The 27,050-nt window shown below is 40.5% G+C and overlaps 2 protein-coding genes across 13 annotated transcripts in view; one reads left to right on the forward strand and one right to left on the reverse strand.

Annotated features, from left to right (window-relative positions):
- Nucleotides 1-27,050, forward strand: part of PPFIBP1 (PPFIA binding protein 1) — a 176,225-nt gene that overhangs the window by 54,755 nt on the left and 94,420 nt on the right. For 10 of the 12 annotated variants that reach the window (XM_059935519.1, XM_059935521.1, XM_059935518.1 and 7 more), the window contains one exon: nt 889-981. The exons of 1 other annotated variant lie outside the window; for it this stretch is intronic. The gene's annotated coding sequence lies outside the window, so the exon portion shown is untranslated. The remainder of the gene's footprint in view (nt 1-888; nt 982-27,050) is intronic. One more of the 12 variants, XM_059935520.1, reaches the window with a different exon arrangement.
- Nucleotides 19,597-22,142, reverse strand: C10H12orf71 (chromosome 10 C12orf71 homolog). The gene is given in 6 exon segments (XM_059934954.1): nt 19,597-19,658; nt 19,661-19,898; nt 20,257-20,293; nt 20,295-20,925; nt 21,820-21,979; nt 22,065-22,142. Coding segments are annotated over 6 exon segments (1,206 nt in total).

Consider the following 27,050-nt stretch of genomic DNA (forward strand, 5'->3'; position numbering starts at 1 on the left):
ACAAAAAATAAAATAAAATAAAAGAGATATGAGGGGGACTTCCATGGCGGTGCAGTGGATAGGAATCCACCTGCTAACACAGGGGACACAGGTTCAATCCCTGGTCTGGGAAGATCCCACATGCTGTGGAGCAACTAAGCCTGTGCGCCACAACTACTGAGCCTGTGCTTTAGAGCCTGCGAGCCACAACTACTGAACCCACGTGCCACAGCTTCTGAAGCCCGTTCTCTGCAACCAGGGAAGCCACTGCAATGAGAAGCCCGCGCACCACAACGAAGAGTAGCCCCCGCTCACCGCAACTAGAGAAAGCCTGCATGCAGCAACGAAGACCCATCGCAGCCAAAAAAAAAAAAAAGAAGCAGGAATCAGACAAGTCTAGAAAACAGTGCATATGTTTGTATATATTGTTTATGTATTCCTGTTGGACAAGAAAATAGTAAATTTCCTCATTTTTTTTAAACCTTAACAACTAAGTATTGGGAAACTATGGTTCATTCATTTACTCAGCAAACATTTATAAAGTACCTAACATGTGCCAGGTACTTTGTGCTATAAAAATTAATTATGGTGGGTTTCTGCTGAAGGTCAGGCTTCAAGGAATATTTGAGGTTGTCCAGTAACTGAGGAAGTAAGGAAAAAAGAACGCTGGAAGGGAGGAAGGAAGAGAAAGGAAGGGCGAGGAAGGAACAGCAGAAGGACAGATGGAAGGAAGTCAGTTAAATCTATTGGTCCTTAACACATAGTATTGTTTTTAATTGCACACGTGTTATCTAGTTTGATATCATTTGCTTACATAATAATTTAGGTAAATTATATGGTAAATTATTATGGTGTGTTATAGTTTGAAGTTAGTTTTAATTTATCTTCTTTATATTTGTTTCTTTTCAGTATAGGAGAACTTTATGGATCAGATTGCTAATCAGTACATGGAAGATTTGAAGAGCTGAAGGAAGAAACAGTATTAAACTTGTTTTTTTAAATGTAAGTAAACTCCCTCCTCATTATTGTTCATTTGTGACATCTTTAAAACCTGTCAGTACATGCAGTGTGTAAAGTTTTTCCCAGGAGTAAAGTTACTTGACTATGTAGTTAAGTCTATGAGAATTTATGACCTACCACCCCCTTTAAAATTTTTTAAATTCTAAAAGCGATATGACTAACAAAGGTGGTTGTAGAACTTAGACATGTTGTGACAATCAGTGAGCAAATCTTTATTTGGCGTGGAGAAGGAAAACACAGACCTGGTAACACATAAAAAGCACTGCCCTTTTCTCAAATCCTTTATTGCTCTTTATCCCGCGGGTCGTTTTAGTGCGCCATGTAAGTCAGTGAGAATTGTTTGGTCGACCCATTAATGACCCCACAGGCTTAGAGAAGTGCGGTGTTTCCGTATAAGCTCATTTACTCCTTTCCTCCCTGTTTCTTTTGCTCAGGAATCATAACGATACTTAACTATTTATTGAACTTCTATTAAGTGACCAGCACTTGACTAATTCAATTCAATCAATACTCATTCAACGAATACCTTTTCTGAGTGCTTGCCACGTGCTAGGCACTGCACTACTCTGACACTACTACCTTGTGCTGTCCTCGTGGCAGCCTTGTAAAGTAGGAGTTAATATTTCAGTGATGGTGATCCAGATGAGGGTACTGAGGCTGAGAGGGAGGTAAGGAGCATGCAGACGATCACACAGCTTGGAAGAGGGGAAGAGCGTAGGGTGTGAACCCCATGCTGTCTGACTTTGCTGATTTGCCATATTCTAAGTAGTGTTTAAACGCTCATCCTTGGCACAGTTGTTGCTAGAGCCCGGAACCTTCTGGGTTGTGTTCTTAACAGGAATGTGATCCTAATCCTTCTGAACCTTTGCTGTCGTCACAATAGGGAAGGAAGTTAGAGAAACATCCGCCCAAATTTGAAAGGTAGCTTTGGTACCTGGAGAGTGATTTAAGAGATCTAATGTCTAGAACAGCCTTTCCACGGATTTCCTGTGTGCCTTTGAGATATTTAACATCTACGGGAAACAGTTACTCTTATGCCATCTAAGGAGAGCAGACCAGATGTTCTCCAGGGCGTCTTTCAGTCAGCTTTTTATTGAAGTACCTTACACACAGAGCAAAGTGCACAAATCATAAGTGGATGGCTTGATGGAATGATTGTCACAAAGTGGACACATCTGTGTAAGCATCGCAAGATAGCAGAAAATTACCAGCACCCCAGAACTCTCCTCCCCCTGATGCTCCCTAGAGTAACCAATTTCCTGATTTCTAATGCCATTGATACAGTTTTGCCTGTTTTTAAAGTTGATATAAATAGAATCATATAGTTTATATTCTTTTGTGTCTGGCTTATTTTGCTTATTATGTTTGTGAAATTCCTCTAGGATACTGTGTATAGTTTATTTTTTTCATTTTCTTTACTATCATGGTATTCAATTGTATGTTTATTTTATAGTTGCTGGCCATTCGGTAGTTTCCAGTTTGGATGTATTATAAATAGTGCTCCAGTGAGTATTTTTGTGCATATCTTTTGGTGATGATCATATTTTGGTCAGGGACAACTCAGTAATTTGGATTCAGCAGCGCTGTGAAATAATGTTGAAGTAAACATCTTTACAAGCAGACAAGTTGATTTGAGGTAGACAGGTGATATGTCTGCTTCAGCGTGATGTTCTAAGCATGCTGGTCGGGAACATAGATTACTCTTGGGGGTGTGGCTGGCTGGAAGTGCCCTCTCATATTGTGTGTGATGTGGTAAGCTTTTGCTCCCCTGACTGAGGAGGGCTTCGGTTGGGTTCAGGAAGGGATTACAGACAAGGAGAGAAAATAGATCTGGAAGACAGATGTGTCTGGGCTCCCCTCGAAACGGTTAGGATATGTCACCAGCCAGATCAAGAGCCTGGACAAGTGACAACCCAGAGGAAGAATCAGCTTCGGAGACCTGAAGAGTCTAGGAGATGAACAGAGAAATAAAAATTGATCTGGGCAGGCAGGCTGGAGCTCTCAAAGCATTTTTTGAACAACTTTATTAAGTCTAACTTTTGTTTTAAGGAAGCTGTGAAAAAACAGTCCCTAAAGTATGAATCTTGAGTCAAGAATGAACTTAATAAAGTTACCAAACTAAGAATAAATGTATTTTTCAAACAAATACAGGATGTGAGCATGTGGGCTTTGCTGGGAGACTGTTTCGTGTTCAGATCACAGCTCTACTTTCTTTCCCTGTGATCTCTCTGTGCCAGCTTCCTTATCTGTAAAATGGGGATATGGACACACCTACCTTATAGGTTTCCTGTGACAATTTACTTCGATAGTGTCAGGAGTGTGCTGCTGGGTGCATTGCACTGGTACTAAAAATAATAACCAATATTCTTATTTTTTCTGATTGTTATTATTACTGATATTACCCATTTGACTCTGTATCTGATACTTTGTAGAAGTTTTCAGATTATTTTTTTAAAATATGAGATTAACTTAGTGTTTTTTTTTTTAAGTATGGTGAACACTAACAAAAATATTTTCCTACTTGTCCCGCCTTAAACTGAAACTCAGAGGGAAGATGAAGGGAAACATTTGTCTGTGTGTCCTTGGCAGGTCCCTCTCCAGGGTGTGTCAGTGAAGACACTCTTGGTGGTTGGAACTGTTTTACTCCGTTAGTTCAGGAAGAGACCAAGGGAGCTGAGATCCACAGGAAAGCTGGGTTATTTTACACAAAGGAAATTCATAATTTTATATATTACACTGTCAATTCTTGTGAGGCATTTTGCAAACAAGTGTCCTTATATACCAAGGAGCTTTGGTGAGAGGCTCTGTGGGTGATTCACTACAGACCACAGCTGGTATAGTGTGTCCATTCCAACTGGCTATGGTTGGGGACATCTTTCCACTTGTTGGTGAATTCTGGACTAGATATTGGGGCAAATGGTGTAGATAAAGCTTGATTTTGCCCTCAGTGTGATTATGATCTAACAAATGAATAATCTAGTGTTCTAAAAAGGAAACTTTTAGAGTGAGTTGAGTCAAAGACAACATTTGACGCAAGACTCTGAAATTCTAGCTCTGACTTCTCTACAAATTAGCTGTGGGACTTCAGGTGTATTATTAATCCTGGGTCTCAGTTTTCTCATCTGTACAATCAGAAAGTTAGACTGAGACTTTGAGGCAGAGGAAGATTCTGTGAATTCTCTAAATGTAATAATATCAAGTTTGGGGTGTAGCTGTATTTTTCTGAATGCTATATTCTTTCATGGGTTTGCCCCAGGTCAGAAGTTCTGTGACAGCAGATTTTGGCATTTATGATAGTAGGGGAAGGAGCAGTTTTAAGATATGACCTAAGTTCACAAAATAGTGAACGTCACAGCAAATAAAAAACAAATGACCAGACTGTTGTGCAGGCCATGTAAGTATATATAAATTCATTTTCACACTGACATTTACTTTAACCAGCTCTCAAACACTTGCTTTGTTCATCAAAGGATGTTTATTTTTCTGTTAAACTACGTAAATAAATATTCAAGACGTTGAATTTAAATATATGGCATAGCTGGATTATGAAAGCTGCCTTTGGCCTTATCTCATGTCTCTATTTAAATTCTCAGTTCTCATGTTACAGTCCCACAGTTGGGAGTATCACAAAATTTGGATACGTTCTGTAGTTCCAGATGTTGAAGAAATTATTTATTAAAAATGATATCTAAAAACTAGCATTGAAATGATTCAATGGATTCAACTGACTTAATATAATAAGATTACTAAATAGTGTTATCACTTAATAATTACTTTTAAGTTCTTACCTCTATCCTCTTGTACCCAGGGGTATCTGCATGAAGCTGGTGTAGGAGGACTTGTAGGAAAGATTTAAAGTAAACTGAGAACTTTGGAATGTTTGTACTTTGAGACATTTAGATGTTCTGGCAGCTGACAAGTAGAAGAAATATCATTTGCCTAGAGTGCAGGCAACGCCCTGGTCTCTCCCACGTGGTAGTGGTTCTTGAGATCACGGGTGACGGTGGTGAAAGCTGTCTGGTTATACCACCTTGAGGCGGAATGGACCCAGGCACAGGAATGAAGTGGGACCTCAATGCGGCCTCCTCTTCATCAGGCCAAGGAAGGCCATGGGAATGTGCAGGACGTTACTCGGGCCCGCCCACGTGATCACTCCACCTGGTCGTGCAGTGGCTTCTAAGCAGGCGATTTGTAGCCACTGAGATAGCATCATCCCCAAAGAGCAACATCCACCCCAGCTCTGTCCCTTTGCGCCCTTTGTCCATACCCTTCGTGCAGTCTCTATCACTTTCATTATTACATGGGGTTTGAAGTTTTCTATCTCCTGACTATGTGTCTTGGACCAAACATTCTTTTTATATATATATATTTATTTTTTTGGCGGTGTTGGGTCTCCGTTTCTGTGCGAGGGCTTTCTCTAGTTGCGGCAAGCGGGGGCCACTCTTCATCGCGGTGCGCGGGCCTCTCACTATCGCGGCCTCTCTTGTTGTAGAGCACAGGCTCCAGACGCGTAGGCTCAGTAGTTGTGGCTCACGGGCCTAGTTGCTCCGCGGCATGTGGGATCTTCCCAGACCAGGGCTCGAACCCGTGTCCCCTGCATTGGCAGGCGGATTCTCAACCACTGCGCCACCAGGGAAGCCCAAACATTCTTTATTCTAGGCAATTTGAACTAAACATTCTGAAAATACTGCTTGGGGATGGCTGTCTTGTTTGGAATCATGTGTCACATATGTGGTTTTGTCTTGTGCTTCATTGATTCATCATAACCTGAGAAAATACATAAGTGAATTTCTTTTCTTCATGAAATTTACGAAACCTTTTCCTTTTTATTTTTCTTCCCTCTAGTTATCTCTCTCTCTCTCACCAAATGTCTAAGATCACCTTTACAATCAAATGGAGATTTAGTTGGGCTGTTAGAACTCTTCCTTCAAGCAGATGCTTCCATGTGTGTGAGCGTGTGGATGGAGTTTGAGGGCTGCTTGAAGCTCTTTGCTTAACTTACCAAAGTCATGGCCATCTTTTTATTCTCGGTTGTTTTCTTTTCTCCTCACCTCTTGGGAAACTGGTAGTCAGTGCCTTTGACTTTTTTTCTCCTTAGTACATATATGCAAGAGTGTAACTGTTGTTAGAGAGCAGGAAATGTTTACACGTCTAAGTAATCAAAGTATGTAGGGAGCATGTGTACATGCGGGCATATGTACACGCTAGCTCTGTAGCTGCACAGATGGTGTGTGTTTCTCTCAAGTCGCCATGCATTTCCACAGTTAATGAGGAGGGCTTAGCATCTCTAATGGCACTTAGGTATGTAGTCTCAGCAGTGTTTTAAGGAGCAAGAGGCTTGCGGGAATTCTGACTCCCGCTTAGTGGATCTGTGGTTTAATATTGTGGTATTCTGGGGAAATCTGGGCTCTGGCACCAGAATTTCAGTTAGCCAGGGTCTCCATCGCTTTGAGAGTAAAGAAGTGGGAGAAGGGTTTTCAGTCATTCTTAAGTCCATTGTTTAGCAGTAGCTCAAGGCTTTGTGCGTTATAATCACAGAAATGAGGTTGGATTCCCAGGGTGTGTTCAGTGTTCCTTGCGTACCATAATGCTAGCCTCTCCTTGTCAGAACACGGCCCAGAGCTGCTCCAACCAAGAGGAGACTTAAATTAGGGGTGTGGCAATTCACAGGCATTGTAGCAGGATTCATTTAGGCTTCAGGCAAAAAATAATATATGCTATCTCCTTAGAAATATTACGGTTGCTTTCAAAGTTTGAAATAGCCTTGACAGCTTCCTGTGACCATTACCTTGAACTGAGGTGTAACCCTGGCCGACGACCAACTCCTAAATGAGGTACAATAAATTGTATTTGCCGTCTGTGTTTTAGTTTGTATTTCAAAACACAAGTTGTTGTTGTACCATCATCTTTTCTTGTTTGTATGTTTGTTTTTACTTTATTCCTTTACCTTCATGGTAGTAGTTATATGCTTGGCTTTAAATATTTGGGCCATTTGATTCTGTGATATTAAGAGATTTTAGAAGAAAAGGTCATCAGCTGTCTTTCTGGGCTATTCTGGGCATTTTGTACTCTATTTATTTTGGACCCAGCTTTTCTTGCCCTTGGTTTCTGATTAGCTGTTCCTCCTCCTTGCCTTGGCCTCTCATCTTGCTTGGAAGCATTTCAACAGATCTGTGTTTGGATGACTGTTTTGTTTAACAAATAAACACTATCTCAACCTTGGGAAAGAGTCAAGAAGACAGGATGGAATTCTCCATTAATGCTTCTGGTTCAAAGGCATGGAATTCCTGGAGTAGGGAAGCTGGCTTCTTAGTACACTGATGTCCGGGAGTTGTTTCCTGTTTGAGATTACAAAGGGAAACATGGGATTCTGGGGCATTCTCAAAAGTTTTGGATAATTTGGTGAGACTTAAATAGTCTTATTGTTTATAAATTTTTAGAAATTAAAGAATGGATTATTTGGTTAGAAAAGTGGGCTTTTTGGTTCTTCAGAGTCTAAATTGATCTTGTCTGAGGTCTGGCACAGAACACCCCTTTCAGAGGCCTTTTACCCAGATTGTTGGAGTTGTCAAAAAACTAAGTATCAAGCAGGAAATAAGTGGTCTTCAAGGAGTATCAGACTTTAAGCATAAAGTTTTCACCCAAGAGAAAACGGTGATACCAAAACACCCATTTACGTTGACCTTCTTTGTGAGACTATCTAAGTGACTTTACAGGGACAGGAAATACCAACTAATTCTACTGAAGTGTTACAGGACCCAGAAAGTAATTTGTTTTTTTATTTTTTTGTCTTCTTTTAAAAAAATTGAAACACATTTGACATACAATATTATGTTAGTTTCAGGTATATTACAAAATGGTTTGACATTTGCATATGTTATGAAATGATCACCATCATAAGCCTAATAACCATCGATCCCTGTACAAAGTTATTATAATAATATTGACCATATTCCTTATGCTGTATATATTATGCTGTATAATATTGACCATATTCCCCATGACTTGTTTGTTATATAACTGGAGGTTTGTACCTCTTAATCCCCTTCACCTATTTCGCCCACCTCCACATCACCTTCCCTTCTGGCAACCACCTATTTGTTCTCTGTATCTATGAATCTGTTTTCATTTTGTTTTGTTTGTTTGTTTTTTAGGTTGGACATGTAAGTGAGATCATGCGGTATTTGTCTTTCTCTGTCTGACTTATTTCACTTAGCAGAAAGTGATTTCTGTTTCCTCCCTCTGTGGCCTTCCTGAATCCTCAGGAGGTAGAGCTGAGAAAAAATCAGTGTGTTCTCTGCACTCTTGACCTGACAGAATGCAGCTGATTCTTGTTTGTTGTAGTAGTGACATTCTGTAAAGTCACCAAAATGCTGAATTAGTGCCTACTGAACCATTGCTCCTAGGGGATTCACAGGCTTAGGTTCCTGTGAGCTTCTGTCACAGCGTCTTCACAACTGACCAATACATAACCTTGCTTCCATTTAAAGGGACCTTCTTTAATGGTGCTGATACCTTAACATTGAATTCCCGATGAACAGCACTATAACTCATGCTTGAACTAAGCTTACCTAACACATGCATTTTCTCCACAAGGCACCTCACAGCCTTCTTGCATTTAGAAACACTAAACAGCACTTCAGCCTCATGCTTGGGGACCATTTTAAACACTGAAATCACCAACCAGAAGCACAAAAATATGAAAAACATGGCACAGGATAGACCATGAAAAGGACACTTATTTATAGTAGGAGAGCTAAGCTGAAATGAGAAGGCAAATCATTGCCTTGTTTGACCTCAGCTGGGACCATGCACACGGGCACTCAAATTTTTTGCCACTCTGTACATGGCCATGAACAACTGCAAAAGTGCCACTGATACTGATTTTGGGGTTACAAATGAATTTTAGTGAGTGGGCAGATTCACAGACATCTACTGTATAATATAAGCAAAGTAATCCCAGACATTGTAGCAGGAGCCCTCCTCAGCCCAGCTATACAGTTCATGTAGAAAGCCAATCATTTAAGGTAAAAGTGAGTTACAAGTTAGTATTGTGACCAATATCCAGAATACATTTTTAGACAGCTTCATATAAGATGAAGGCCAATTAGTAATTCCTTTTGTTGAATAAATGACAGTTAACACTTCCGCCCTCACTTTGAACATCTGTAGAATAGGAACAACGTCTTGTGTATCCCCATGTCCTTGGTATGAAGGGTAATAATGGCCAACACATAGTGGGACCTCAGCAAGTGAATGAATAATAAATAACTGAATGACAGAATGAGCCAGGAGAAATCTGCTCCATGGTGCCTGGGCACTTGAGGGCACGATATGAATCTGATGTATCTTTTCAACTTAGATAATTTCCATTGTGTTCATTAAATTAACTCATGTAAATGCTTACTAACTGTCAGAGAGAGTAATGTCAGAGCTCGTGTAGCATGGAGGGTATTGCAGCTGGGCCTGAGGATGAAACAGGAGGACCACCAAACGTATTGAGAAAACTACTCAAGGGCTGGAACTGCACTGGACTCTTTCTTCCATCTCACCATGGAACCTGGCTGGCAGGATTTTTTTCTCTAACATTCCTGATACCAACTTCTCTCCACTTCAGCCCCACTCCCACACTGCTGTTATTAGAAACTTCTCTCTAGAACATGGATTTGTTCATCTCAACCTCTTGCTTCAAAAACTCCATTCTCCCCATAAGAAACAATTCAAAGCTCCTTAGTGACCCAGCTCCATCCCTGCACCTCAGACTTCAATCTCTTAACCATCGCACTGAAGTTCACCCTGTGCTCAAGCTAAACTGGACTCATCACTGGATCCCAAGCATGCCTTTTAGGACTTGTGGCCATCGCATAGACTGTCCCCTCTGCCAGTGTTGTCTGCCCCTTCGCCCAGCTCTTCCTTTCAGCTCTAGCTCAAATTACAGCCCCTGTGCTACGTCTGGCAAGATGCCTGTCTCTCCCCAAGTGTGAGCTCTGCAGAGGAAGGGTCTGTGATACTCACCTTTGTGCACAGCCTCTAGCATGTTAATGTTCAGTAAACGTATTTGAATGAGTGAATGCATCTAAACATTATCTAGAGGAAATAGGAAGGCTTAAAACATCTTTTTAAACAAAAAAGAGAGGATAGACTATCAGTTTCTACTAAGGCAAGTAGAAAGCTGTAGCTGCCCTTTTGTTAGGTAGCTTTGTCTGTTGTACAAAACTGAGCTTTTCCACTCAGGAAACACCTACACTGTGCCACACTCCCTGGCCCCCAATATAAACATCCAGGGACTAGACTTAATTAAAGTAGAAGCTAGTGAAATTTTATGTGAGAGGAAATGACATTCAATTTCAGATATTATCTGTTTCAATTATTTCCTGCAGATTAACGATTCATTTCACCAAGTATTTATCGTGGAGCTACTATGTACAAGAAACTGGGCCAGGGGCTTTGGAGCGTGAAAAGATAAGCAGAACACAGGGGCTTTTGTCTAGTGGGAGAGAAAGTCGTGGAAACGCATTTCTGTAAAACAGGATAAAATGTACACTTACTGCAGGTAGAGCCATGGTTAGCACAAAGGAAGGAGAAACTTATTTCCAACCTGCTCAGTTCCATAGAAGAGCTTGGATCTAACCTGAGCGTTGAAGGGTGCATTTGGGAGTAGGTAGGTGGCAAGGCAGATGGAAGGAGTAGTAGCATGGTTAGGGCAGTTCCAAGGGGCGGGAACAGTATAAGCAAAGGCACTGAGGCAGGAAAGTACAGGGAGCGACAGCAGGGGACAATTACTGCAGCGAGCATGGGGGCGAGGGTGGAGCATTGTTAAATAAGACTGGCAAGGCACATCATAACCTGATGGAGGGAAAAGTAATGGCAGTTTGCTTGGAATTAATTCTGTGGTCATTAGGAGCCATGAAAAATTTCAAAACAAAGGAGGTATATGACAGCAAGGGCAGTGGCTAAAATTTACAAGCTTTTACTAGGTGTCAGACACTTTTACTAAATCCTCACTGTAGCAATTTGAGGTTCGTACTATTACTGGGTTGGCCAAAAGTTTCGTCCGTTTTTTTCTGTAAGATGGCTCTAGGAGAACTTAGTTGTCTTTAACTTCATTAGAAACAATTTTGTTAGATTGTATGTGACAGCTGTCATGCCAGCGTGCATTTAAAAAAAGAGTTATCTTACTTCACTCTGTATGACAGACTGAAGTAAGTCAGAAAGACAAAAACAAATACTGTATGCTAACAAATATATATGGAATCTAAGAAAAAAAAAAAAAAGGTCATGAAGAACCTAGGGGCAAAACGGGAATAAAGACACAGACCTACTAGAGAATGGACTTGAGGATATGGGGAGGGGGAAGGGTAAGCTGTGACAAAGTGAGAGTGGCATGGACATATATACACTACCAAATGTAAAATAGATAGCTAATGGGAAGCAGCCACATAGCACAGAGAGATCAGCTCGGTGCTTTGTGACCACCTAGAGGGGTGGGATAGGGAGGGTGGGAGGGAGGGAGACACAAGAGGGAAGAGATATGGGAACATATGTATATGTATAACTGATTCACTTTGTTATAAAGCAGAAACTAACACACCGTTGTAAAGCAATTATACTCCAATAAAGATGTTAAAAATAAATAAATAAAAATTAAAAAATAAAAAATAAAAATAAAAAGAGACATCAAAATTGGTGAATTTTTGTGTAGCCATTTTAATATTGAAGATGGAAGGAGAAAAGCAACATTTTTGGCATATTATGCTTTATTATTTCAAGAAAGGTAAAAACGCAACTGAAATGCAAAAAATAAGATTTGTGCAGTGTGTGAAGGTTCTGTGACTGATCGAACGGGTCAAAAGTGGTTTGTGAAGTTTTGTGCTGGAGATTTCTCGCTGGACAATGCTCCATGGTTGGGTAGACCAGTTGAAGTTGATAGCGATCAAATGGAGACATTAATTGAGAACAATCAGCGTTGCACCACGTGGGAGATAGCTGACATACTGAAAATATCCAAATCAAGCGGTGAAAATCATTTGCACCAGCTTGGTTATGTTCGTCTCTTTGATGTGTGGGTTCCACATAAGTTAAGTGAAAAAAACCTTCTTGACCACATTTCCGCATGCGATTCTCTATTTAAACGTAACAGAAACGTTCCATTTTTATTTTTATTTCATTTTACATTTATTTATTTATTTTTTATATTTGGCTGCGTCGGGTCTTAGTTGTGGCATGGGGGATCTTTCGTCGTAGCGTGTGGGCTTCTCTTTAGTTGTGGCGCACAGGCTTTTCTCTAGTTGTGGCATGCGGGCTCCAGGGTGCATGGGCTTGTAGTTTTTGGCACACAGCCTCTCTAGTTGAGGCGCCCACGCTCAGTAGTTGTGGCACATGGGCCTAGTTGCTCCGCGGCGTATGGGATCTTAGTTCCCCAACCAGGGATCGAACCCGCATCCCCTACATTGGAAGGTTGATTCTTTACCACTGGACTACCAGGGAGGTCCCTCCATTTTTAAAAGAAATTGTGACGGGTGATGAAAAGTGGATACTGTACAATAATGTGGAATGGAAGAGATCGTGGGGCAAGCGAAATGAACCACCACCAACCAACACCAAAGACCGGTCTTCGTCCAAAGAAGGTGATATTGTGTATATGGTGGGATTGGAAGGGAATCCTCTATTATGAGCTCCTTCCGGAAAACCAAACGATTAATTCCAACAAGTACTGCTCCCAATTAGACCAACTGCAAGCAGCACTTGATGAAAAACATCTGGAATTAGTCAACAGAAAACGCATAATCTTCCTTCAGGATAATGCAAGACCGCATGTTTCTTTGATGACCGGGCAAAAACTGTTACAGCTTGGCTGGGAAATTCTGATTCATCCGCCATATTCACCAGACTTTGCACCTTTGGATTTCCATTTATTTAGGTCTGTACAAAATTCTCTTAATGGAAAAAATTTCAATTCTCTCGAAGACTGTAAAAGGCACCTGGAACAATTCTTTGCTCAAAAAGATAAAAAGTTTTGGGAAGATGGAATTATGGAGTTACCTGAAAAATGGAAGAAGGTAGTAGAACAAAAGGGTGAATATGTTATTCAGTAAAGTTCTTGGTGGGACTTCCCTGGTGGCGCAGCGGTTAAGAATCCGCTTGCCAATGCAGGGGACACAGGTTCAATCCCTAGTCTGGGAAGATCCCACATGCTACGGAGCAACTAAGCCTGTGAGCCACAACTACTGAGCCTGCGTTATAGAACCCGTGAGCCACAACTACTGAGCCCACGTGCCTACAGCCCGTGCTCTGCAACAAGAGAAGCCACTGCAGTGAGAAGCCTGCGCACCTCAATGAAGAGTAGCCCCTGCTCACCGCAACTAGAGAAAGCCCTAGCGCAGCAACAAAGACCCAATACAACCAAAACTAAATAAATAAATAAAAATTTTAAAAGTTTTTTTAAAAAAACCTCTATTCTACGAAAAATAAATAAATAAATAAAAGTTCTTGGTGAAAATGAAAAATGTGTCTTTTATTTTTACTTAAAAACCGAAGGCACTTTTTGGCCAACCCAATAGCATCACATTTTAAAGATCAAATGGAAAGCCCAGAGAGCTTAAGCAACTTCCCCAGGATCCACTGCAAATAAGCAGTGGACCTGGGATTTGAAGCCAGGAAGTTTTATTTAAGAACTTGGGTTTTGAACCTGGGATTAAAGCATAGAATTCAGAGAGTCTCTGAACTTTCTGAATTGTTTGCAAAGTGTTTAGTATATATGAATGTGTGCATTTGTTTAAGAGAAAATCTATAGCTTTAATCATATAAAAGGCATGCTCCATAAAAGGTTAATAAGGACTATGGTAGCACCCTCTTCTCTCAAAAGTCCCTCAGGATATTCAATGCATTATATGGTGACTTTAGGCTTATGCTACTTCTTAGATTGGAAGAAGCAGAACAATCTAGCACCACTCAAAATAAAAGGAAATGTCAAAACAATTTGTAGGAATTGTTAGTATTGTAAGTGGCAAACTGTTCTTGATTTGTGAGAAACATAGAAAATGCCCAAGAAGTTCTTTTGAAAGTCAACATGAGATATCCAGGCCTTGAAAACTGTGGATAGTTTGAGGGCAGAGACCCTGGCTCTGCATTGGGCAAAATTACTCTTACAAAAGCTAAATAAACTCCTGAAATTTGAAATGTTTTTTAAAAGTGCCTAGATGCTAATCTTCTTTCAACTGCACTAATTTGTCTTTTTACAGTTAGGGGGACTTAGGGGATGAATATTTATTAACCCATGAGACTGAAAATTCCTTAAACCCGGTGGTAAATCCAAAGGCAGGTGCCAGGATGAATGAATCCAGATTAAAGAATTGCCCAGTTTATTCCACTTGAGAGACCAGATTAATACCTAAGTTTTGTTTAGAGGAAAAATTTTAATGCTTTAAATATGTACATCTTTAAGACGTTACTATCACACAAGAATAGCAAATACAATACTTTATTTTAGTAACAGAGATCTGGATTCCCTACTTACTGGAGTTTTTCTTAACATTTTTCCCATCTTTGTTTTCTCGTTTTCTCTCTATTTTGTGTTTTTTTCTTGGACTGTTTCAAAGGGCTTAATATACAGTCCCCATTCAGACTTGTCCAAATGTTAAAAAATATCTTTTATGGTAGTTTTGTAGATTTGAAGGATTCAATAAGGATGGTAAATAGCAATTGGTTGTCATGTCTCTTTAGTCTCTTTTTTGAACTATTTTGTCTCCCTGCTTTTTTTGTTTTCTCTTATTTTTCATTTCATGACATTAACATGTTTGGAAAGTCTAAAATAGTTGTCTAGAAGTATGTCTTTCAATCTGAGTTCATCCATTGGCTTCCTAATGATTAGATTTAGATTAAACATTGCTAGCAGGAATATACTGCTTCTCTTTAGAAGGTACAAGATGGTGGTTAGGCTAAATTTAATCATTGGATTAAGTTGGTGTTCACTGGACCTCTCCATTGTAAAGGTACCTAATCCCCTTAATCACTAATAAGTCATCTGTGGGGTTATTCTTGGGGACCATGTGCATATCTTGTTCCCCGACAGTCAGTTATTCACCCAATGATTTTCGCATTCATCTTTGATCCTTATGTGAATCAGTTACTATGTTGGTGGTTGCAGTATGGTACTAACTGCATTTTTGAAAGTCACTTTACTGGAGAAAAATTCTCCTTCTCATTCCCATCCCTATTTGGGAAAAAACTAGGCCCCAAAGACAGATGGCAGAGGAGTTGACGAAAGGGAAACTTGTAAGCAACTATCCAAAAATATATTAATATTTTAGATGTCTGAAGTGTTTTCTTTGTGAGTGGGTGTATAGGAAAGTTCTAGGAGAGAGAGAGAGAGAGAGAGTGTGTCTTTTAGTTTCAGGGATTTGCCCTTAAAATAATAAATCCTTAAGATTTATTAAGGATTTATGATGCAGATGAGGAAAAACAAAGTAAATTGCCATTCTGATTTCCTTCTAGACTGAGAGAATTCAGTAATAATGAGATGAATTTTCATTCAACCCAGCCACAATCTGAAAAGATATTGATGTTTGCCCTCCCATTTGAAAACACTCAGTGGTTCTTTATAAAGCATGTTAGATTGAAATCAAATGGGCATCAAAACCATGAAATTCCTATGAAAGGTGGGATAGTAAACAGAAATTGTTTAGTAGGGGGATTTCTTGATCTAGGCTTATAATTCTTTTAAGATTTATCCTAAGGCTTTTATACCTGCCTTGCTCATGACTGACTCACTCAGTGACTCAGTGTTATCTGATGAGGATCTTATTTCACTTTTGAAAGCAGAGTGTTGTTCTCTTTGTTGCGGTAGTAAGGGGTAGCAGGAAAAGATTGACTCTGGGCAGTGCAATTGAAACCCCCCCCATCCATCTTGAGATTAGAGAGTACCCTGCATGCAATATCAGTTCTCCTGCTTGCAGTTCATAATGAAAAGACCTATTTTTGAAGCATGTAACTATCCCTCCTGCCTAAACAAAACTATTCTTAAATATAGGGGTAATTATCAGCACTCTCTATGAATTCATTTATAATTTGCTTTATTTTTCTTTTCATTGTTTTGTAAGAGGATCTTGGACACTATTTTTGTGACCAGGTAGACCTTGGACCCCTGCATCCTTTTGAGCCATGAATTTTCACATTATGTTCTTTAAGTCTGGAAAAATGACTTGCCCGTATTTTGCTGGTATAGTATGATCACACACTTTTTTCTCTCATTGAGATCTTGCTGAGTGAGAAATTGGTGTGGCATGAGATGGTCTATAAAATTTACATTAACCTATCCCAATTATGTGTTTGGAGACAGCTGAATACTCCTTGCATTTGTTTGATAATTTCTTACCCTGCATGCTGGCTTATATTATGGTGTTGTTATAGATTCCAGAATATGAATATTTAAGGCAAAACCTCGCTAATTCAAGCATCTGAACTTTATGGGTCTCAAGATTGAGCAATTCACTTGAAGGAATTAGATTGGCATGTGCCCGGCTAGCGCAGTCATTCACCTAGAATCTTGAGGTTTCTGCAAAGCTAGAGTCTCTCCATGGCCACGCCCAGTTTGCTGTCAGTCCTCTTGGTGTGTAGTGGCCTCCACCAGCCCTTTGGACACGACACAGAGCAGAGAACCTGGTCCTAGGTTGGCATGGGCTAAGAGCTTCATAGCATATTTGACGCTGTAATAAATGAGAAGGTACTGAAATAGTTCCCATTTTTAAGCACTTTGACTCACTTTCTAAGATGTAGCACAACAACCCCAAGGAATATTTAGCATTCCAATTCTTTATAAAGAATATTTATTACAAAGGCTTGTAAAGTGCATTGCTTGAATCGTAGAGGTGGGTTCATACTTGTCAAACAGGTTTATACAACACTGAAAAATAAACACAAGTATGTCAGAAATCTTACAAATGAACAGGGCTTCTTATTCAGTGTGGGCAGTCTTAAAGTGAGTTTTTGGGTGAGTTTTTCTTAGAGGTTGACTTAATTACTAGAGAAATAATTGAGCAAACAATAAAACTGGTTACAAGCGCCATGACGGTAGGAGATGTCATCTTTCTTTTAGGCGTATCATGGTGTCTGGTTAAAGCAACAGTAAGGCTCCATGTATATTTGTTGAATTAAATTTTCAAATTAGTTGCTAAATTCCTCTGGTCTTAGGTTTCTCAATCAAGGTGAAGCCACCTCACTTGACTTTTCACAGATTGCCATTTTGTCTTCCTGTCTGCCCCCCACTCTCCTTTCCTGCTCTTAATCCTGCTGGCCAGTGACTTTTGACTTAAGGAATAGCAACACTAAGCTGTTGTATTTCATTTTTCAAGAAAATTATGTAGGAAAAAAGAGAAGTAGGACATATTCACATCATTAAAAAGATTATATAGAGACAGAGAGATCACTCTGTACCAGACACTGTGTTAAAATCTTGCAGTGAAAAGGAACCGAGACCTGGTGCTTGCCCTCAAGAGGTCGGAGTCTGTAGGTAAAATAGTCATATCAAGAGAGCTGAAAAGTACAAGTCATGGTGTGAGGGTAGGGACTGGGGGACAGCTTAAGTAAAGTTGACTATGTCAACTGGAAGAATCAGTCTTGGCCTCATAACAGCCCTAGAGCAGGGTCTTTAAGGATGAGTGCCCCAGGCAATGTGGACTTGAGAAGGCATTGGGGGAATTCTCCAGGGAATGGAGAAGGCAATTCCTATGTTTGTGTATTGGCTCTTATGAGAAGCAAGACAGTTGTTCTGTTGGGGAATTTGGAGAGTATAGATTAAAAGAAGAGCTGGGAGAAGAAAAGGGCAGGCATTGTGAATGCTAGTAGATGTGGTGGATATGCCATGGCTTGGGAAGGAGGGGCAAAGGTTGCATCTGGAAGGAGGTGCATGAAAGTCATGGAACGGGGAAGGGTAATGGGACTCAAAGTCTTGGTGAAGTCAAAGAGCAGCTGAAGGTGGAGGAGGGCATTCACGTGAGCTAGTTGAATGGGAAATATTCTCAGAGAGGTGGATAAAGTGAGGAGTCTGGCTGTGCAGAGATTCAGGGTGTGACCATGAGCATATACTGCTAAGAAGGCCCTGCTCTTTGATTCCTTCCCTCCCATGGTACTGTCTTTCCTGGGACAATATCCTCCCCAGTGTCTCTCATGTATAACCATCCAGGATTGCACACCTTAACTCCATGCCAAACTAACCACATTTGTGACTCAAGCAACCTCATATATGAAACCTTGTAAAATCAACCTCCCCATGTTGAATTGATTATTGTTTAGTAGTCAGTATGGACCGTGTACAAACTATTGTATTACCAGCCATAACCCTTTATAGTCATATGGTTACATGGCTTTATCTCTTAAATAATAAGACAGCTGGAGCTCAAAGATTGAATTTGTTTTTGCTTTGTTTTTTGTAAGCTAGAAAATTATCTTGTGCTCCTATGTGCTAAATATTTGTGGAAGGAAGGAAAAAAGAGAGGAAAGAAGAGATAAAGAAATTAAAATTGTGGAAAGGAAGGAATTTGAAACCAAAGAATCATATGAACTCTGAAGGTCCTATAGGGTGGTAGCAAAAGCTGAAGGAGGGCTCTTGAATAAACCTGAAGGTGAATAGGGAGGATGGTGGTGGTACCCGGGAGGTGAGGTGATAACACTAATAGGGGCTAAAAGTGTGATTACAGCCTTCCTCAAAGAAGTTGACATTTATTGGAAAGTTTAGTGACCATTGTAAAGGAATTTCAGAGGGCACAGTGGGGAATGGACTGGGAGGGAACTTGGTTGAGTCAAGATCTGCTGAAACCCATAACTTTTTGTAAATATTGCTTCTGTGTGGGAAATATTTCAATGAGAATTGACTCTTAAACTCTCACTCTTGGATGTTCCTTGGATCAGGGCTTCTGGGGATATCCTCAGGAGAATGAATAATAGCAATAACATTAGTAATGATATTATTCAAGTGCTTGCATTATCTCATTAATTCTCACAACAACCTTATGAAATCTGTATTATTACCTTCCCCATCTTATGAATAAGGAAAGTTAGGCATTCCCAATCCTTGCATTCCTCCTAAGTGGGCTACTTATTCTAGCCAAGGCAAGGTGTACTAGAACCAGTCAGGTCTTCTGGGAACATCAGATCCGCCGCCTTGAACGCCTGAAACTGCCAATTGAACTTGGCTTCCTGAGGGACTTGGTATCCTCTGCCACTTGCTTGAGTCCTGCAGGTTCAACCAAAGCCATCCTGCCATGTTGGGAATTTGATGGGTTGTACTGCTGCCTTCTGAAAGCGGGGATTTGGATTAATGATAAAATAGGTTAAAAGTGTATAAATGTATAAAGTGAAATAGGGTGAAATATAGTAAGAAGTGGGGAGAGGAGGGAAAAAGAATGCCTTCAAGTTAGGAAGGATGATAATACTGAAACTTCCCAGAGAATATATTTCCATCTTCGGGCCAACATATAAACTTTCAGCCTGAGCCAACATCTTGAGCTGGGAGCGGAAGACATGGATAACAAAAATATGTATTTTGTTTATTGGGAAAAAAAATAGCTCATGGGGATTGTAGAATAGGGGCTATCAAAAAGTTTAAAAATCTGGCAATATGGGGTGTCCTAATTCGAGGGATTCTTGAGGTTGGATTCTCTTCTGTGAGAGAGTCGTTTCTTTTGTGCTAGCTGATGGGGGCTCTCAGTGGCCTTCTCGGGGTGCTCTCTCCCCCAAAATGAAGAGAGGACTTGGTGCCTTAGCCAGTGGGAGATCCACCCAAAATTCAGACAGGAGAGGGCTTGTGTGCTGGAGCGAGTGTCCTCCTTCTCTTGCAGACCTGATGAGATTGAGGAGGTCTCTGCAATACTTGTCCTTTGGCTGCCAGTGACCTGGCTTATTATCTGCCAAGAAAATGAGTTTTAGATATTGTGTAACCTAGACAACAGTGGGGTCAATATTTATCCATTTATGGAGCTCAGATCCTTTAACCAAAAATAACCCAACGGTACATGCGCAGTTTCAGTACTCATTAATACTTACACACACATACACACACACACACATGCACACCTATTTTGGTCATAATTGTTGGCTTTTTCTTTACTTTCCTACCCTCTTCTCTGCCTTGGTGCTCCTCAGTATTTTCCCTTCAACTCCACTCTGACTCTTTTATAGCAGGTAGTAATTCTCTGTGCATTCCTGCCTGGCACCTCCGCCAGGCCTGTCCCCTGCTTGCCTGTGAGGCACCTCTGTGCTCACCTCAGCAAACTCATGTTTCTGAAGCCTTGGAGGAATCTGGAAACTGGATGACATCTTCATTTTCTGATGGGTTGAACTTGGCCAAGTCTTGGCAGCTCTCATGTTCTTGATGACTGACCTGAGCCATACCTGGAGGGGAGCTGCTAGACAGCTGAGAGTCTTCCTCCTGAACAGATTCATGGAACACAGAGTCCTCATCTTCATCGTCTTTCTGGTTCTCCAGAAATTTCTCAAGCTTTTGCACAAGACCATCCAGTTTGCTGAGAGTCAGTTGTGTCTTCTCTTTGGGATACTTGTCTATCCACTGGTTGTCTCCACTTAGGTTCCAATTAGCCATCGAGTCTGAATTCTTAGAGGCCATGTCAACATCCCAGGCCAGGGTGATGCTTAGTTTGCAAAACTGCGCTGGGTCATCCTGTATTTGGTGTCGTCTCCCCAGGAGTCTCCCTATGTTTTCAGTCTGCCGTGTCCCTTGGATAGGAGGGACAACGTGGACTGAAGGACCTTCAGAAGATGTGTCTTCAGAGGAGATGATGATCTCATAGGAAAAGGTGTCCTCACAGGGGAAATAGCCCACAGAGAGACTCAGGTTTGATTCAGAGCTGCTGGAGAATGAGTGCGCCGTGGAGTTCAAAGGCGCAAATCTCAGGTCTCCCTCATCCCAGGGATCTTCAAAAGAAAGAAAAAATAAGTGGGATTGGGGAAAAGAAGAAGGTAATACGGTACTTATGCAATAACGTTATGCATTCCTTTTTCTGTTTGGAGCTATCGCATTCTGATAGAAGTTCATCCTGTTTTGCAATCTGCAGTGAAGAATGAAAGAGGCAGCCCTCTCTCTTTCAAAACCTGTTCTATACGACCCTCTCTACTAAGCATCTTCACCGGATGCCTCACATCATCTGTTACTACAGTTGAAAGAACTTGTATCATAAAAGAAAAAAATCATCATGGTATAAAATTTGAAAAATATAAAAAAGTATAAAGATCAAAATAAATATGCCTGTGATTTCCCCCTGTCCAGAGATAATGATAATCATCAAGAAAACATTTTGGTGGACTCCCTTATAATCTCTTCTTTTTCTTTATATGTACTTATATGTATGTGTGTGTATATGTATATATATATATATATATATATATATATATACAGTCACATATATATGTAGATATGAAAGTCATATTAGTTGAAACTGAGATTATTATATTTTGTGGCACAACCTACAATAAACATATATATGGCTATTCTGTCACTTTTTACCACTTTCTTGTTAATGACCATTAGTAGTTATTGTTCTTAACAGATAAATCTGCAGTAAACCCCCTTGTTAATCTTTGTCTCTCTTTATATTCTTAAATGTGGGTTTAGTGGATCAAAGATCACAAATGTATTAAAGGCTCCTTAATAGTTGTTACCAAATTGCTTCCCAGAAAGGTTATAGCCATCTAGATGCCCATCCTCCCACCATCTGATGGCACTTTTTAGTGCAGCTTTTTCTATGATGCCCCAGTAAGTAACTGGGGCGGAGGGTAAGAATACACACACACTCACATGCATGCACGCACATGTTGTAGTCTCTGTGATGCTCTGCTCTCGTGGCTGCCCACGTGAAAGAGGTGCTGCCAACGCCTGAGCCATAAACCGGGGAGGTGAAAAATCCTTCAGATCCTGAGTCTCAGTGGCTAAAAGTCCAACTGCCAGAAGTCTGTATTCTGGGACTGTTGGCTACCATGGCAACACAAGGACCCAAGTTACAGTCAAAAATGTGGGAAGAGAGAAAAAAGGGATAGAAAGCTACAGTAGCCAGTGCCTTGCTCCCAAAATATCCTGTATCCACATTATCCCTGCTGATGAGGATCCCTCTCGAGGGCAGAAGGACAAATGCCATGGCGGTTACTTCCCTCTTGTCATGTGGGTGTCCAGGATAGTTCCTGTCTAGAGGGAATTTAGAGCCTATTTGGGGAAACGGACATAAACAGCCTCTTATAGGACAGAATGGTAAGTGCAGCAACAGAACTTAAAAATAATGTCATGGGAGAATGGAAGAAGGCGCCTTGTGCAGCCGGGCAGAGATGGGGGAGGGGGGGGTCTGAAAAGCCTCCAAGAGAGGATTCCCTCTGATCTCAGTATTTAGGGGGGTGTGGAAGTTAGTGAGGTGGAAGGTGGGGAGGGGTTGGGGGAGAGGACCTTTCAGGCAGAGGGGACACGTGAGCAAGGATCCCCCAGGTGAGAAACAACCAGGTGTGTGGGGAGATCAAACATGAGGAGGTAAACGGGGTCAGTGAGATGGTGGAAGGTCTTCCACCCCTGTTAGGGAACTTGGTTTTTATCCTGTAAGCCTGTACTTGGATGGAAGTTTCATTTGTCAGGCATTCTTCCAGGTAATTCAAAGTATATTGGATACTCGACATGATTAAAACAAGCAAACAAAACAGAACTTCCAGTGCACTTGGCAGCATGAATGTTATCAGTTGGCTTTCATGAGAACGGAGTCAGTTGGTTTGCACTGGGTTGAGGAACGGATGGGAGGAGACGAGGTGGGAACAGTGAACCTAGACCATACTTCAGCAGTGTCTGGATGAGAAGGTGAGAGGGGGAGGCAGAGGCAAGGTTAGTTTCCGCACCCACCCCCCAAATACAAAAACGGTGCATAGTCAGTACAGGGGGAGAGTTTCAAAACCTAAACGGTTGGCTGCTGCTTTTGGAGAGAGTAAGGGTGGGATCCATGGCATGGACAGGGGGCTCGGTAGTAATAAAAGGAGTGTGTTATCTCCTGGTATTAGAAGGAAAAAAGTGAAGACGGTTGTGGACAAGTTTGGAGGAATGCATCGTTGAGGACCTCTGTTTTCTTCTTTGAGTGTCACAGCTAGGCTTCCGCCTTATTCCTGAGATTGTCTGCCCTGTTTTACACCAGTTCTGTTACCTGGATCTCTGTCCTCGTTGTCCTTGTTTCCTTGTTCCCGGTGTTATCTCCTTTGACGGCCTCTTCAGTAACATGAGCTGCCTTGGTTTTTCTAGAATTAGAGCTTTGCTTTTCCTTGCCGTCTTCCTCTAGGCGCCTCTGCTGCTCACCAAGTCCTCCCACCTCCCAGTCTACCCTTCCCTTCCCAATGGCATCGTGGAATTATGTGGGATTGATCAGGTCTCAGTGGGTACTTTGTAGGTGGGGAAGTAAATCGTTCATTGTCTGTTTCCAAATGTGCAAATTCTGAGGACAAATGTGGGTCGTGTAGGATTGAAGGCTGTCAGTTGCAGAGGCTAAACAAAAAATAACCTTTTCTAAGAGCAAAATCATCTTGGCAGATGTAGTGACAGCAACTGCCAACCTGGTCTAAACTGTGGGGCTATGGGGTACTGTTTTTTGGTCAATTCAGTGATTCTCAGGAAGGGAGTAGGGCTTCCACTCAGAGTTTCCAAGGAATGAAGTGTGTGTGTACTTGGAAAAAGCATGTTCTTTTTTAAAAATTTTTTTTTTTCATTGGAGTGTAGTTGATTTACAATGTTGGAAAAGCATGTTCTTAAATTAACATTGCTTAGATATGCTTTTGGTCACTTTTTTAAAAATTTCAAGTTTCAAACAGTATTAAAAGAAACCATATGGTTTTTATATTTATCCAAAAAGAAGCATGGATTTCAACACACACACAAACACACACACCCAGAAAGGAAAAAAGCCAAGAAACACTGGTCCGACTTAAAAGAACCTCAACTCATTGGAATCTGTCAGTTGCGTAAAGATCTTTTTCAAATATTTTTCTGTCTTTGTTTCCATTTAACAAGATTACATTTAAAGTTTTCTACGACTCTCAGGTTTTTTGCTGTTGTACCAGTTAAATTTCTAGGTTCTGTTAAATAAGACTGTTTTAGGTGAGTCTGTTTCAGGAGTTATGATGTCCTGATGTAAGAAATAGGCAGAGTCGGAGTTGGGGAGACACCATCTGTACCCAACAGAGGCCACCTGGCAAGTGGCCACAGACTGCCACAAATCCCACGAGTGATTGGGGTTCTAGATTAATCCCAGAGGGTGCAGGTCAGGAGCAACATGCTATGCTCCCTAGCATTTATTGGCCACTTACTACATGCCAGGTCCTATTTTAAGCCCTTTATATGTGCTTATTGTTTAATCTTCACAGCAACCCAATCAGTTACGTATCGTTAGTTGCTCTGTTTTACAGACAAAGGAACCAAGGCATGAGCAGTTATATACCCCTCCCACATCCCCAAACCGTAAACCCTAGAACCTGGATTCAAACACAGGCAGTCTGGCTCCAGAGCCCATACTCTTACCCTCTCCACGCTCCTGTCTCTCGGGAGGATGACCCCCCACCTCCTCCCTGAAAGATTCTTAGGAGAGTTGACTTAGGCCAAAATCAAACCTGTATTCTGGTTCCTTTAAAGAAACTCCTTTGAGTGGAACAGTGTGTTCTAAGTAAGTGGTCCGTAGAACCGGCCCAAAACAATGGCATCCACATCTGGGGCAGGCTAGATTTAAAGTAAATATTCAGCTTCCGCTTTGGCATGATGAGATCTGGATCCCTGTGCTCTAGCTTTTCATGAAAACTCTGTGACCTCCTCCCAGAGCAGTGGGAACCTAGAAAAGGATTCATGAGTAGCTTTCTTCCCACGCAGCCGTGGTGAAGGTCAGAGGAAAGCTGTGTGCCATACCGTTACCCATGGAAATGGGACTAAACATAAATATTTAAGTAGGAAAGAACTATTTCTCAGCCTAAACTTCTAAAGTTTAGAGTGATCCTGAAGGTAAAAGAGCTTCACACAGGGGAAGCCTCAGAGAAAACTTCAGATTTTATTTATTTGTACCATACTGCCGTTTCTCTGTATATTCGCTCTGTGTGTGTGTGTGTGTGTGTGTGTGTGTGTATGTATATATATGTACATATGTATACATATATATTTCATTTTAAATACAACTCAAGTAGTGAAAGTCCCTGAAACTCACCTTTTCTCCTGCCCCAGAAAAAGGATAATCACTGTTAATTGTTTGATATATATTACATAATTTGTTCAGATATTTTTTCCTAAAGCAACATTGAAATAGCAACAACACACGCCATCTTTAGGATGCCATGCTGAGGGGCGCATTCAATTCGAAAAGATAACTTAGCTTTTACATCTAATAACAGATCAGGGGATTTGAGGTTCTCATTAACAATACCCCTTGTGTTAATTTCTTTCCTAGGGCCATATTTTGACTTGGTGGGCTAGCTTTTCTTGCATCACAGGTATATTATCTAAATAGTACAGCTGCTCATCATTACGTCTTCTCTTGAAGCAAAATCATCTATAATAAAGCCCTTGAGGTTTCAAAAATGATAGTACGTTGTGAATTTACAACGTTTTAGAACTGAAGCCAGTAGTAATGGCAGTTTTGAAAACTGGAACACTTCCTCAAATCCATTTGACTTGATGGGATTTGGAGCCTAAATAAATAGAGTGGGAAGTTTCTAACTTAGAAATTAAGCTACTGTTATGGTTAATTTTGTGTGTTAACTTGACTAGGCCACAGGGTACCCAGATATTTGGTTCAACATTATTCTGGGTGTCTGTGAGGTTGCTTCTAGATGAAATTAACATTTGGATTGGTGGACTGACTAAGGCAGATTGCCCTCCCTGGTGTGGGAGGGCCTCCTCCAATCCTTTGAAACCTGAATAGAACAAAAAGCTGAGTAAGGGAGAATTTGCTCTATCTTGCCTGCCTGTCTTTGAGCTGGGACGTTGGTTTTCTCCTGCCTTTGGACTCAGACTGGAATTTACATCATCAGTTCTCCTGGTTCTCAGGCCATTGGACTTGGATTGAAACTACACTATTGGCTGTCCTGCGTCGCCAGCTTGCAGAGGGCAGATCTTGGGACTTTTCAGCCTCTGTAATTGCATGAGCCAATTCCTTACAATAAGCCTCTTTTCTCATTCATTTTTGTATATGTGTGTGTGTGTGTGTGTGTGTGTATATGTATATACACACATTCATATGTGTACTATTGGTTCTGTTTCTCTGGCGAACCCAGACTAATATAGCTACTTATTTTTCATTTTTTGAAATTATGAAATATTTTAACAATATAAAAAGACGTCATGAACCCTGTCATATGATACACTGAGGACACAACGTCATTTTTATGGTGGTCTTGCCCAAAATGTATAATCACAGCCTAATAATGAGACAATAACTGTCACAAACTGCAGAAGACTAAAGAGAAATAACAACTAAATGCACTGTGGGATTCTAGATAGGATTATAAGAATAGGAAAAGGACATTAGTGGAAAACCTAGGGAGACTTCAGTATGTTCTTTATTTTAGTTAATGGTATTATACCAAAGTTAATTTTCTGGTCTGATTATTGTAGTATGGTTGCATAAGATATTAACATTAGGGGGAGTGGGGTGAAAATATATGGATAATGTTTTTGTGACTTCTCTGTAAGTCTAAAATTAGGTCAAAATAAAAAAATTTAAAAATAAAAAATAAAAATAAAATAAAAAAATAAAAATAAAAAATTTAAATTTAAAAATTTAAAAAATTTTTAAAGTGTAGTAAATGATGTAACAAACACCTATATACTTATAACTCAGTTTGGTCAAGTCTTAAATTTTGCCATATTTGATCCATTATTTTTTTGAAAAGAAATAAAACATTTTAGATAAATCTTAAGTCCCTTTATATCCCTTCCCTGATCCCCTTTTTTCCCCACCTCTCCCATGATTACTGTCCTGAATTTGATGTTTATTTATCTTGTGCTGCTATAATATGGTTTTACATATTAATATTATTGTTTTACC

This window comes from Balaenoptera ricei, chromosome 10 (assembly GCF_028023285.1).
Source record: "Balaenoptera ricei isolate mBalRic1 chromosome 10, mBalRic1.hap2, whole genome shotgun sequence".
In the NCBI taxonomy this organism is placed as follows: domain Eukaryota; kingdom Metazoa; phylum Chordata; class Mammalia; order Artiodactyla; family Balaenopteridae; genus Balaenoptera; species Balaenoptera ricei.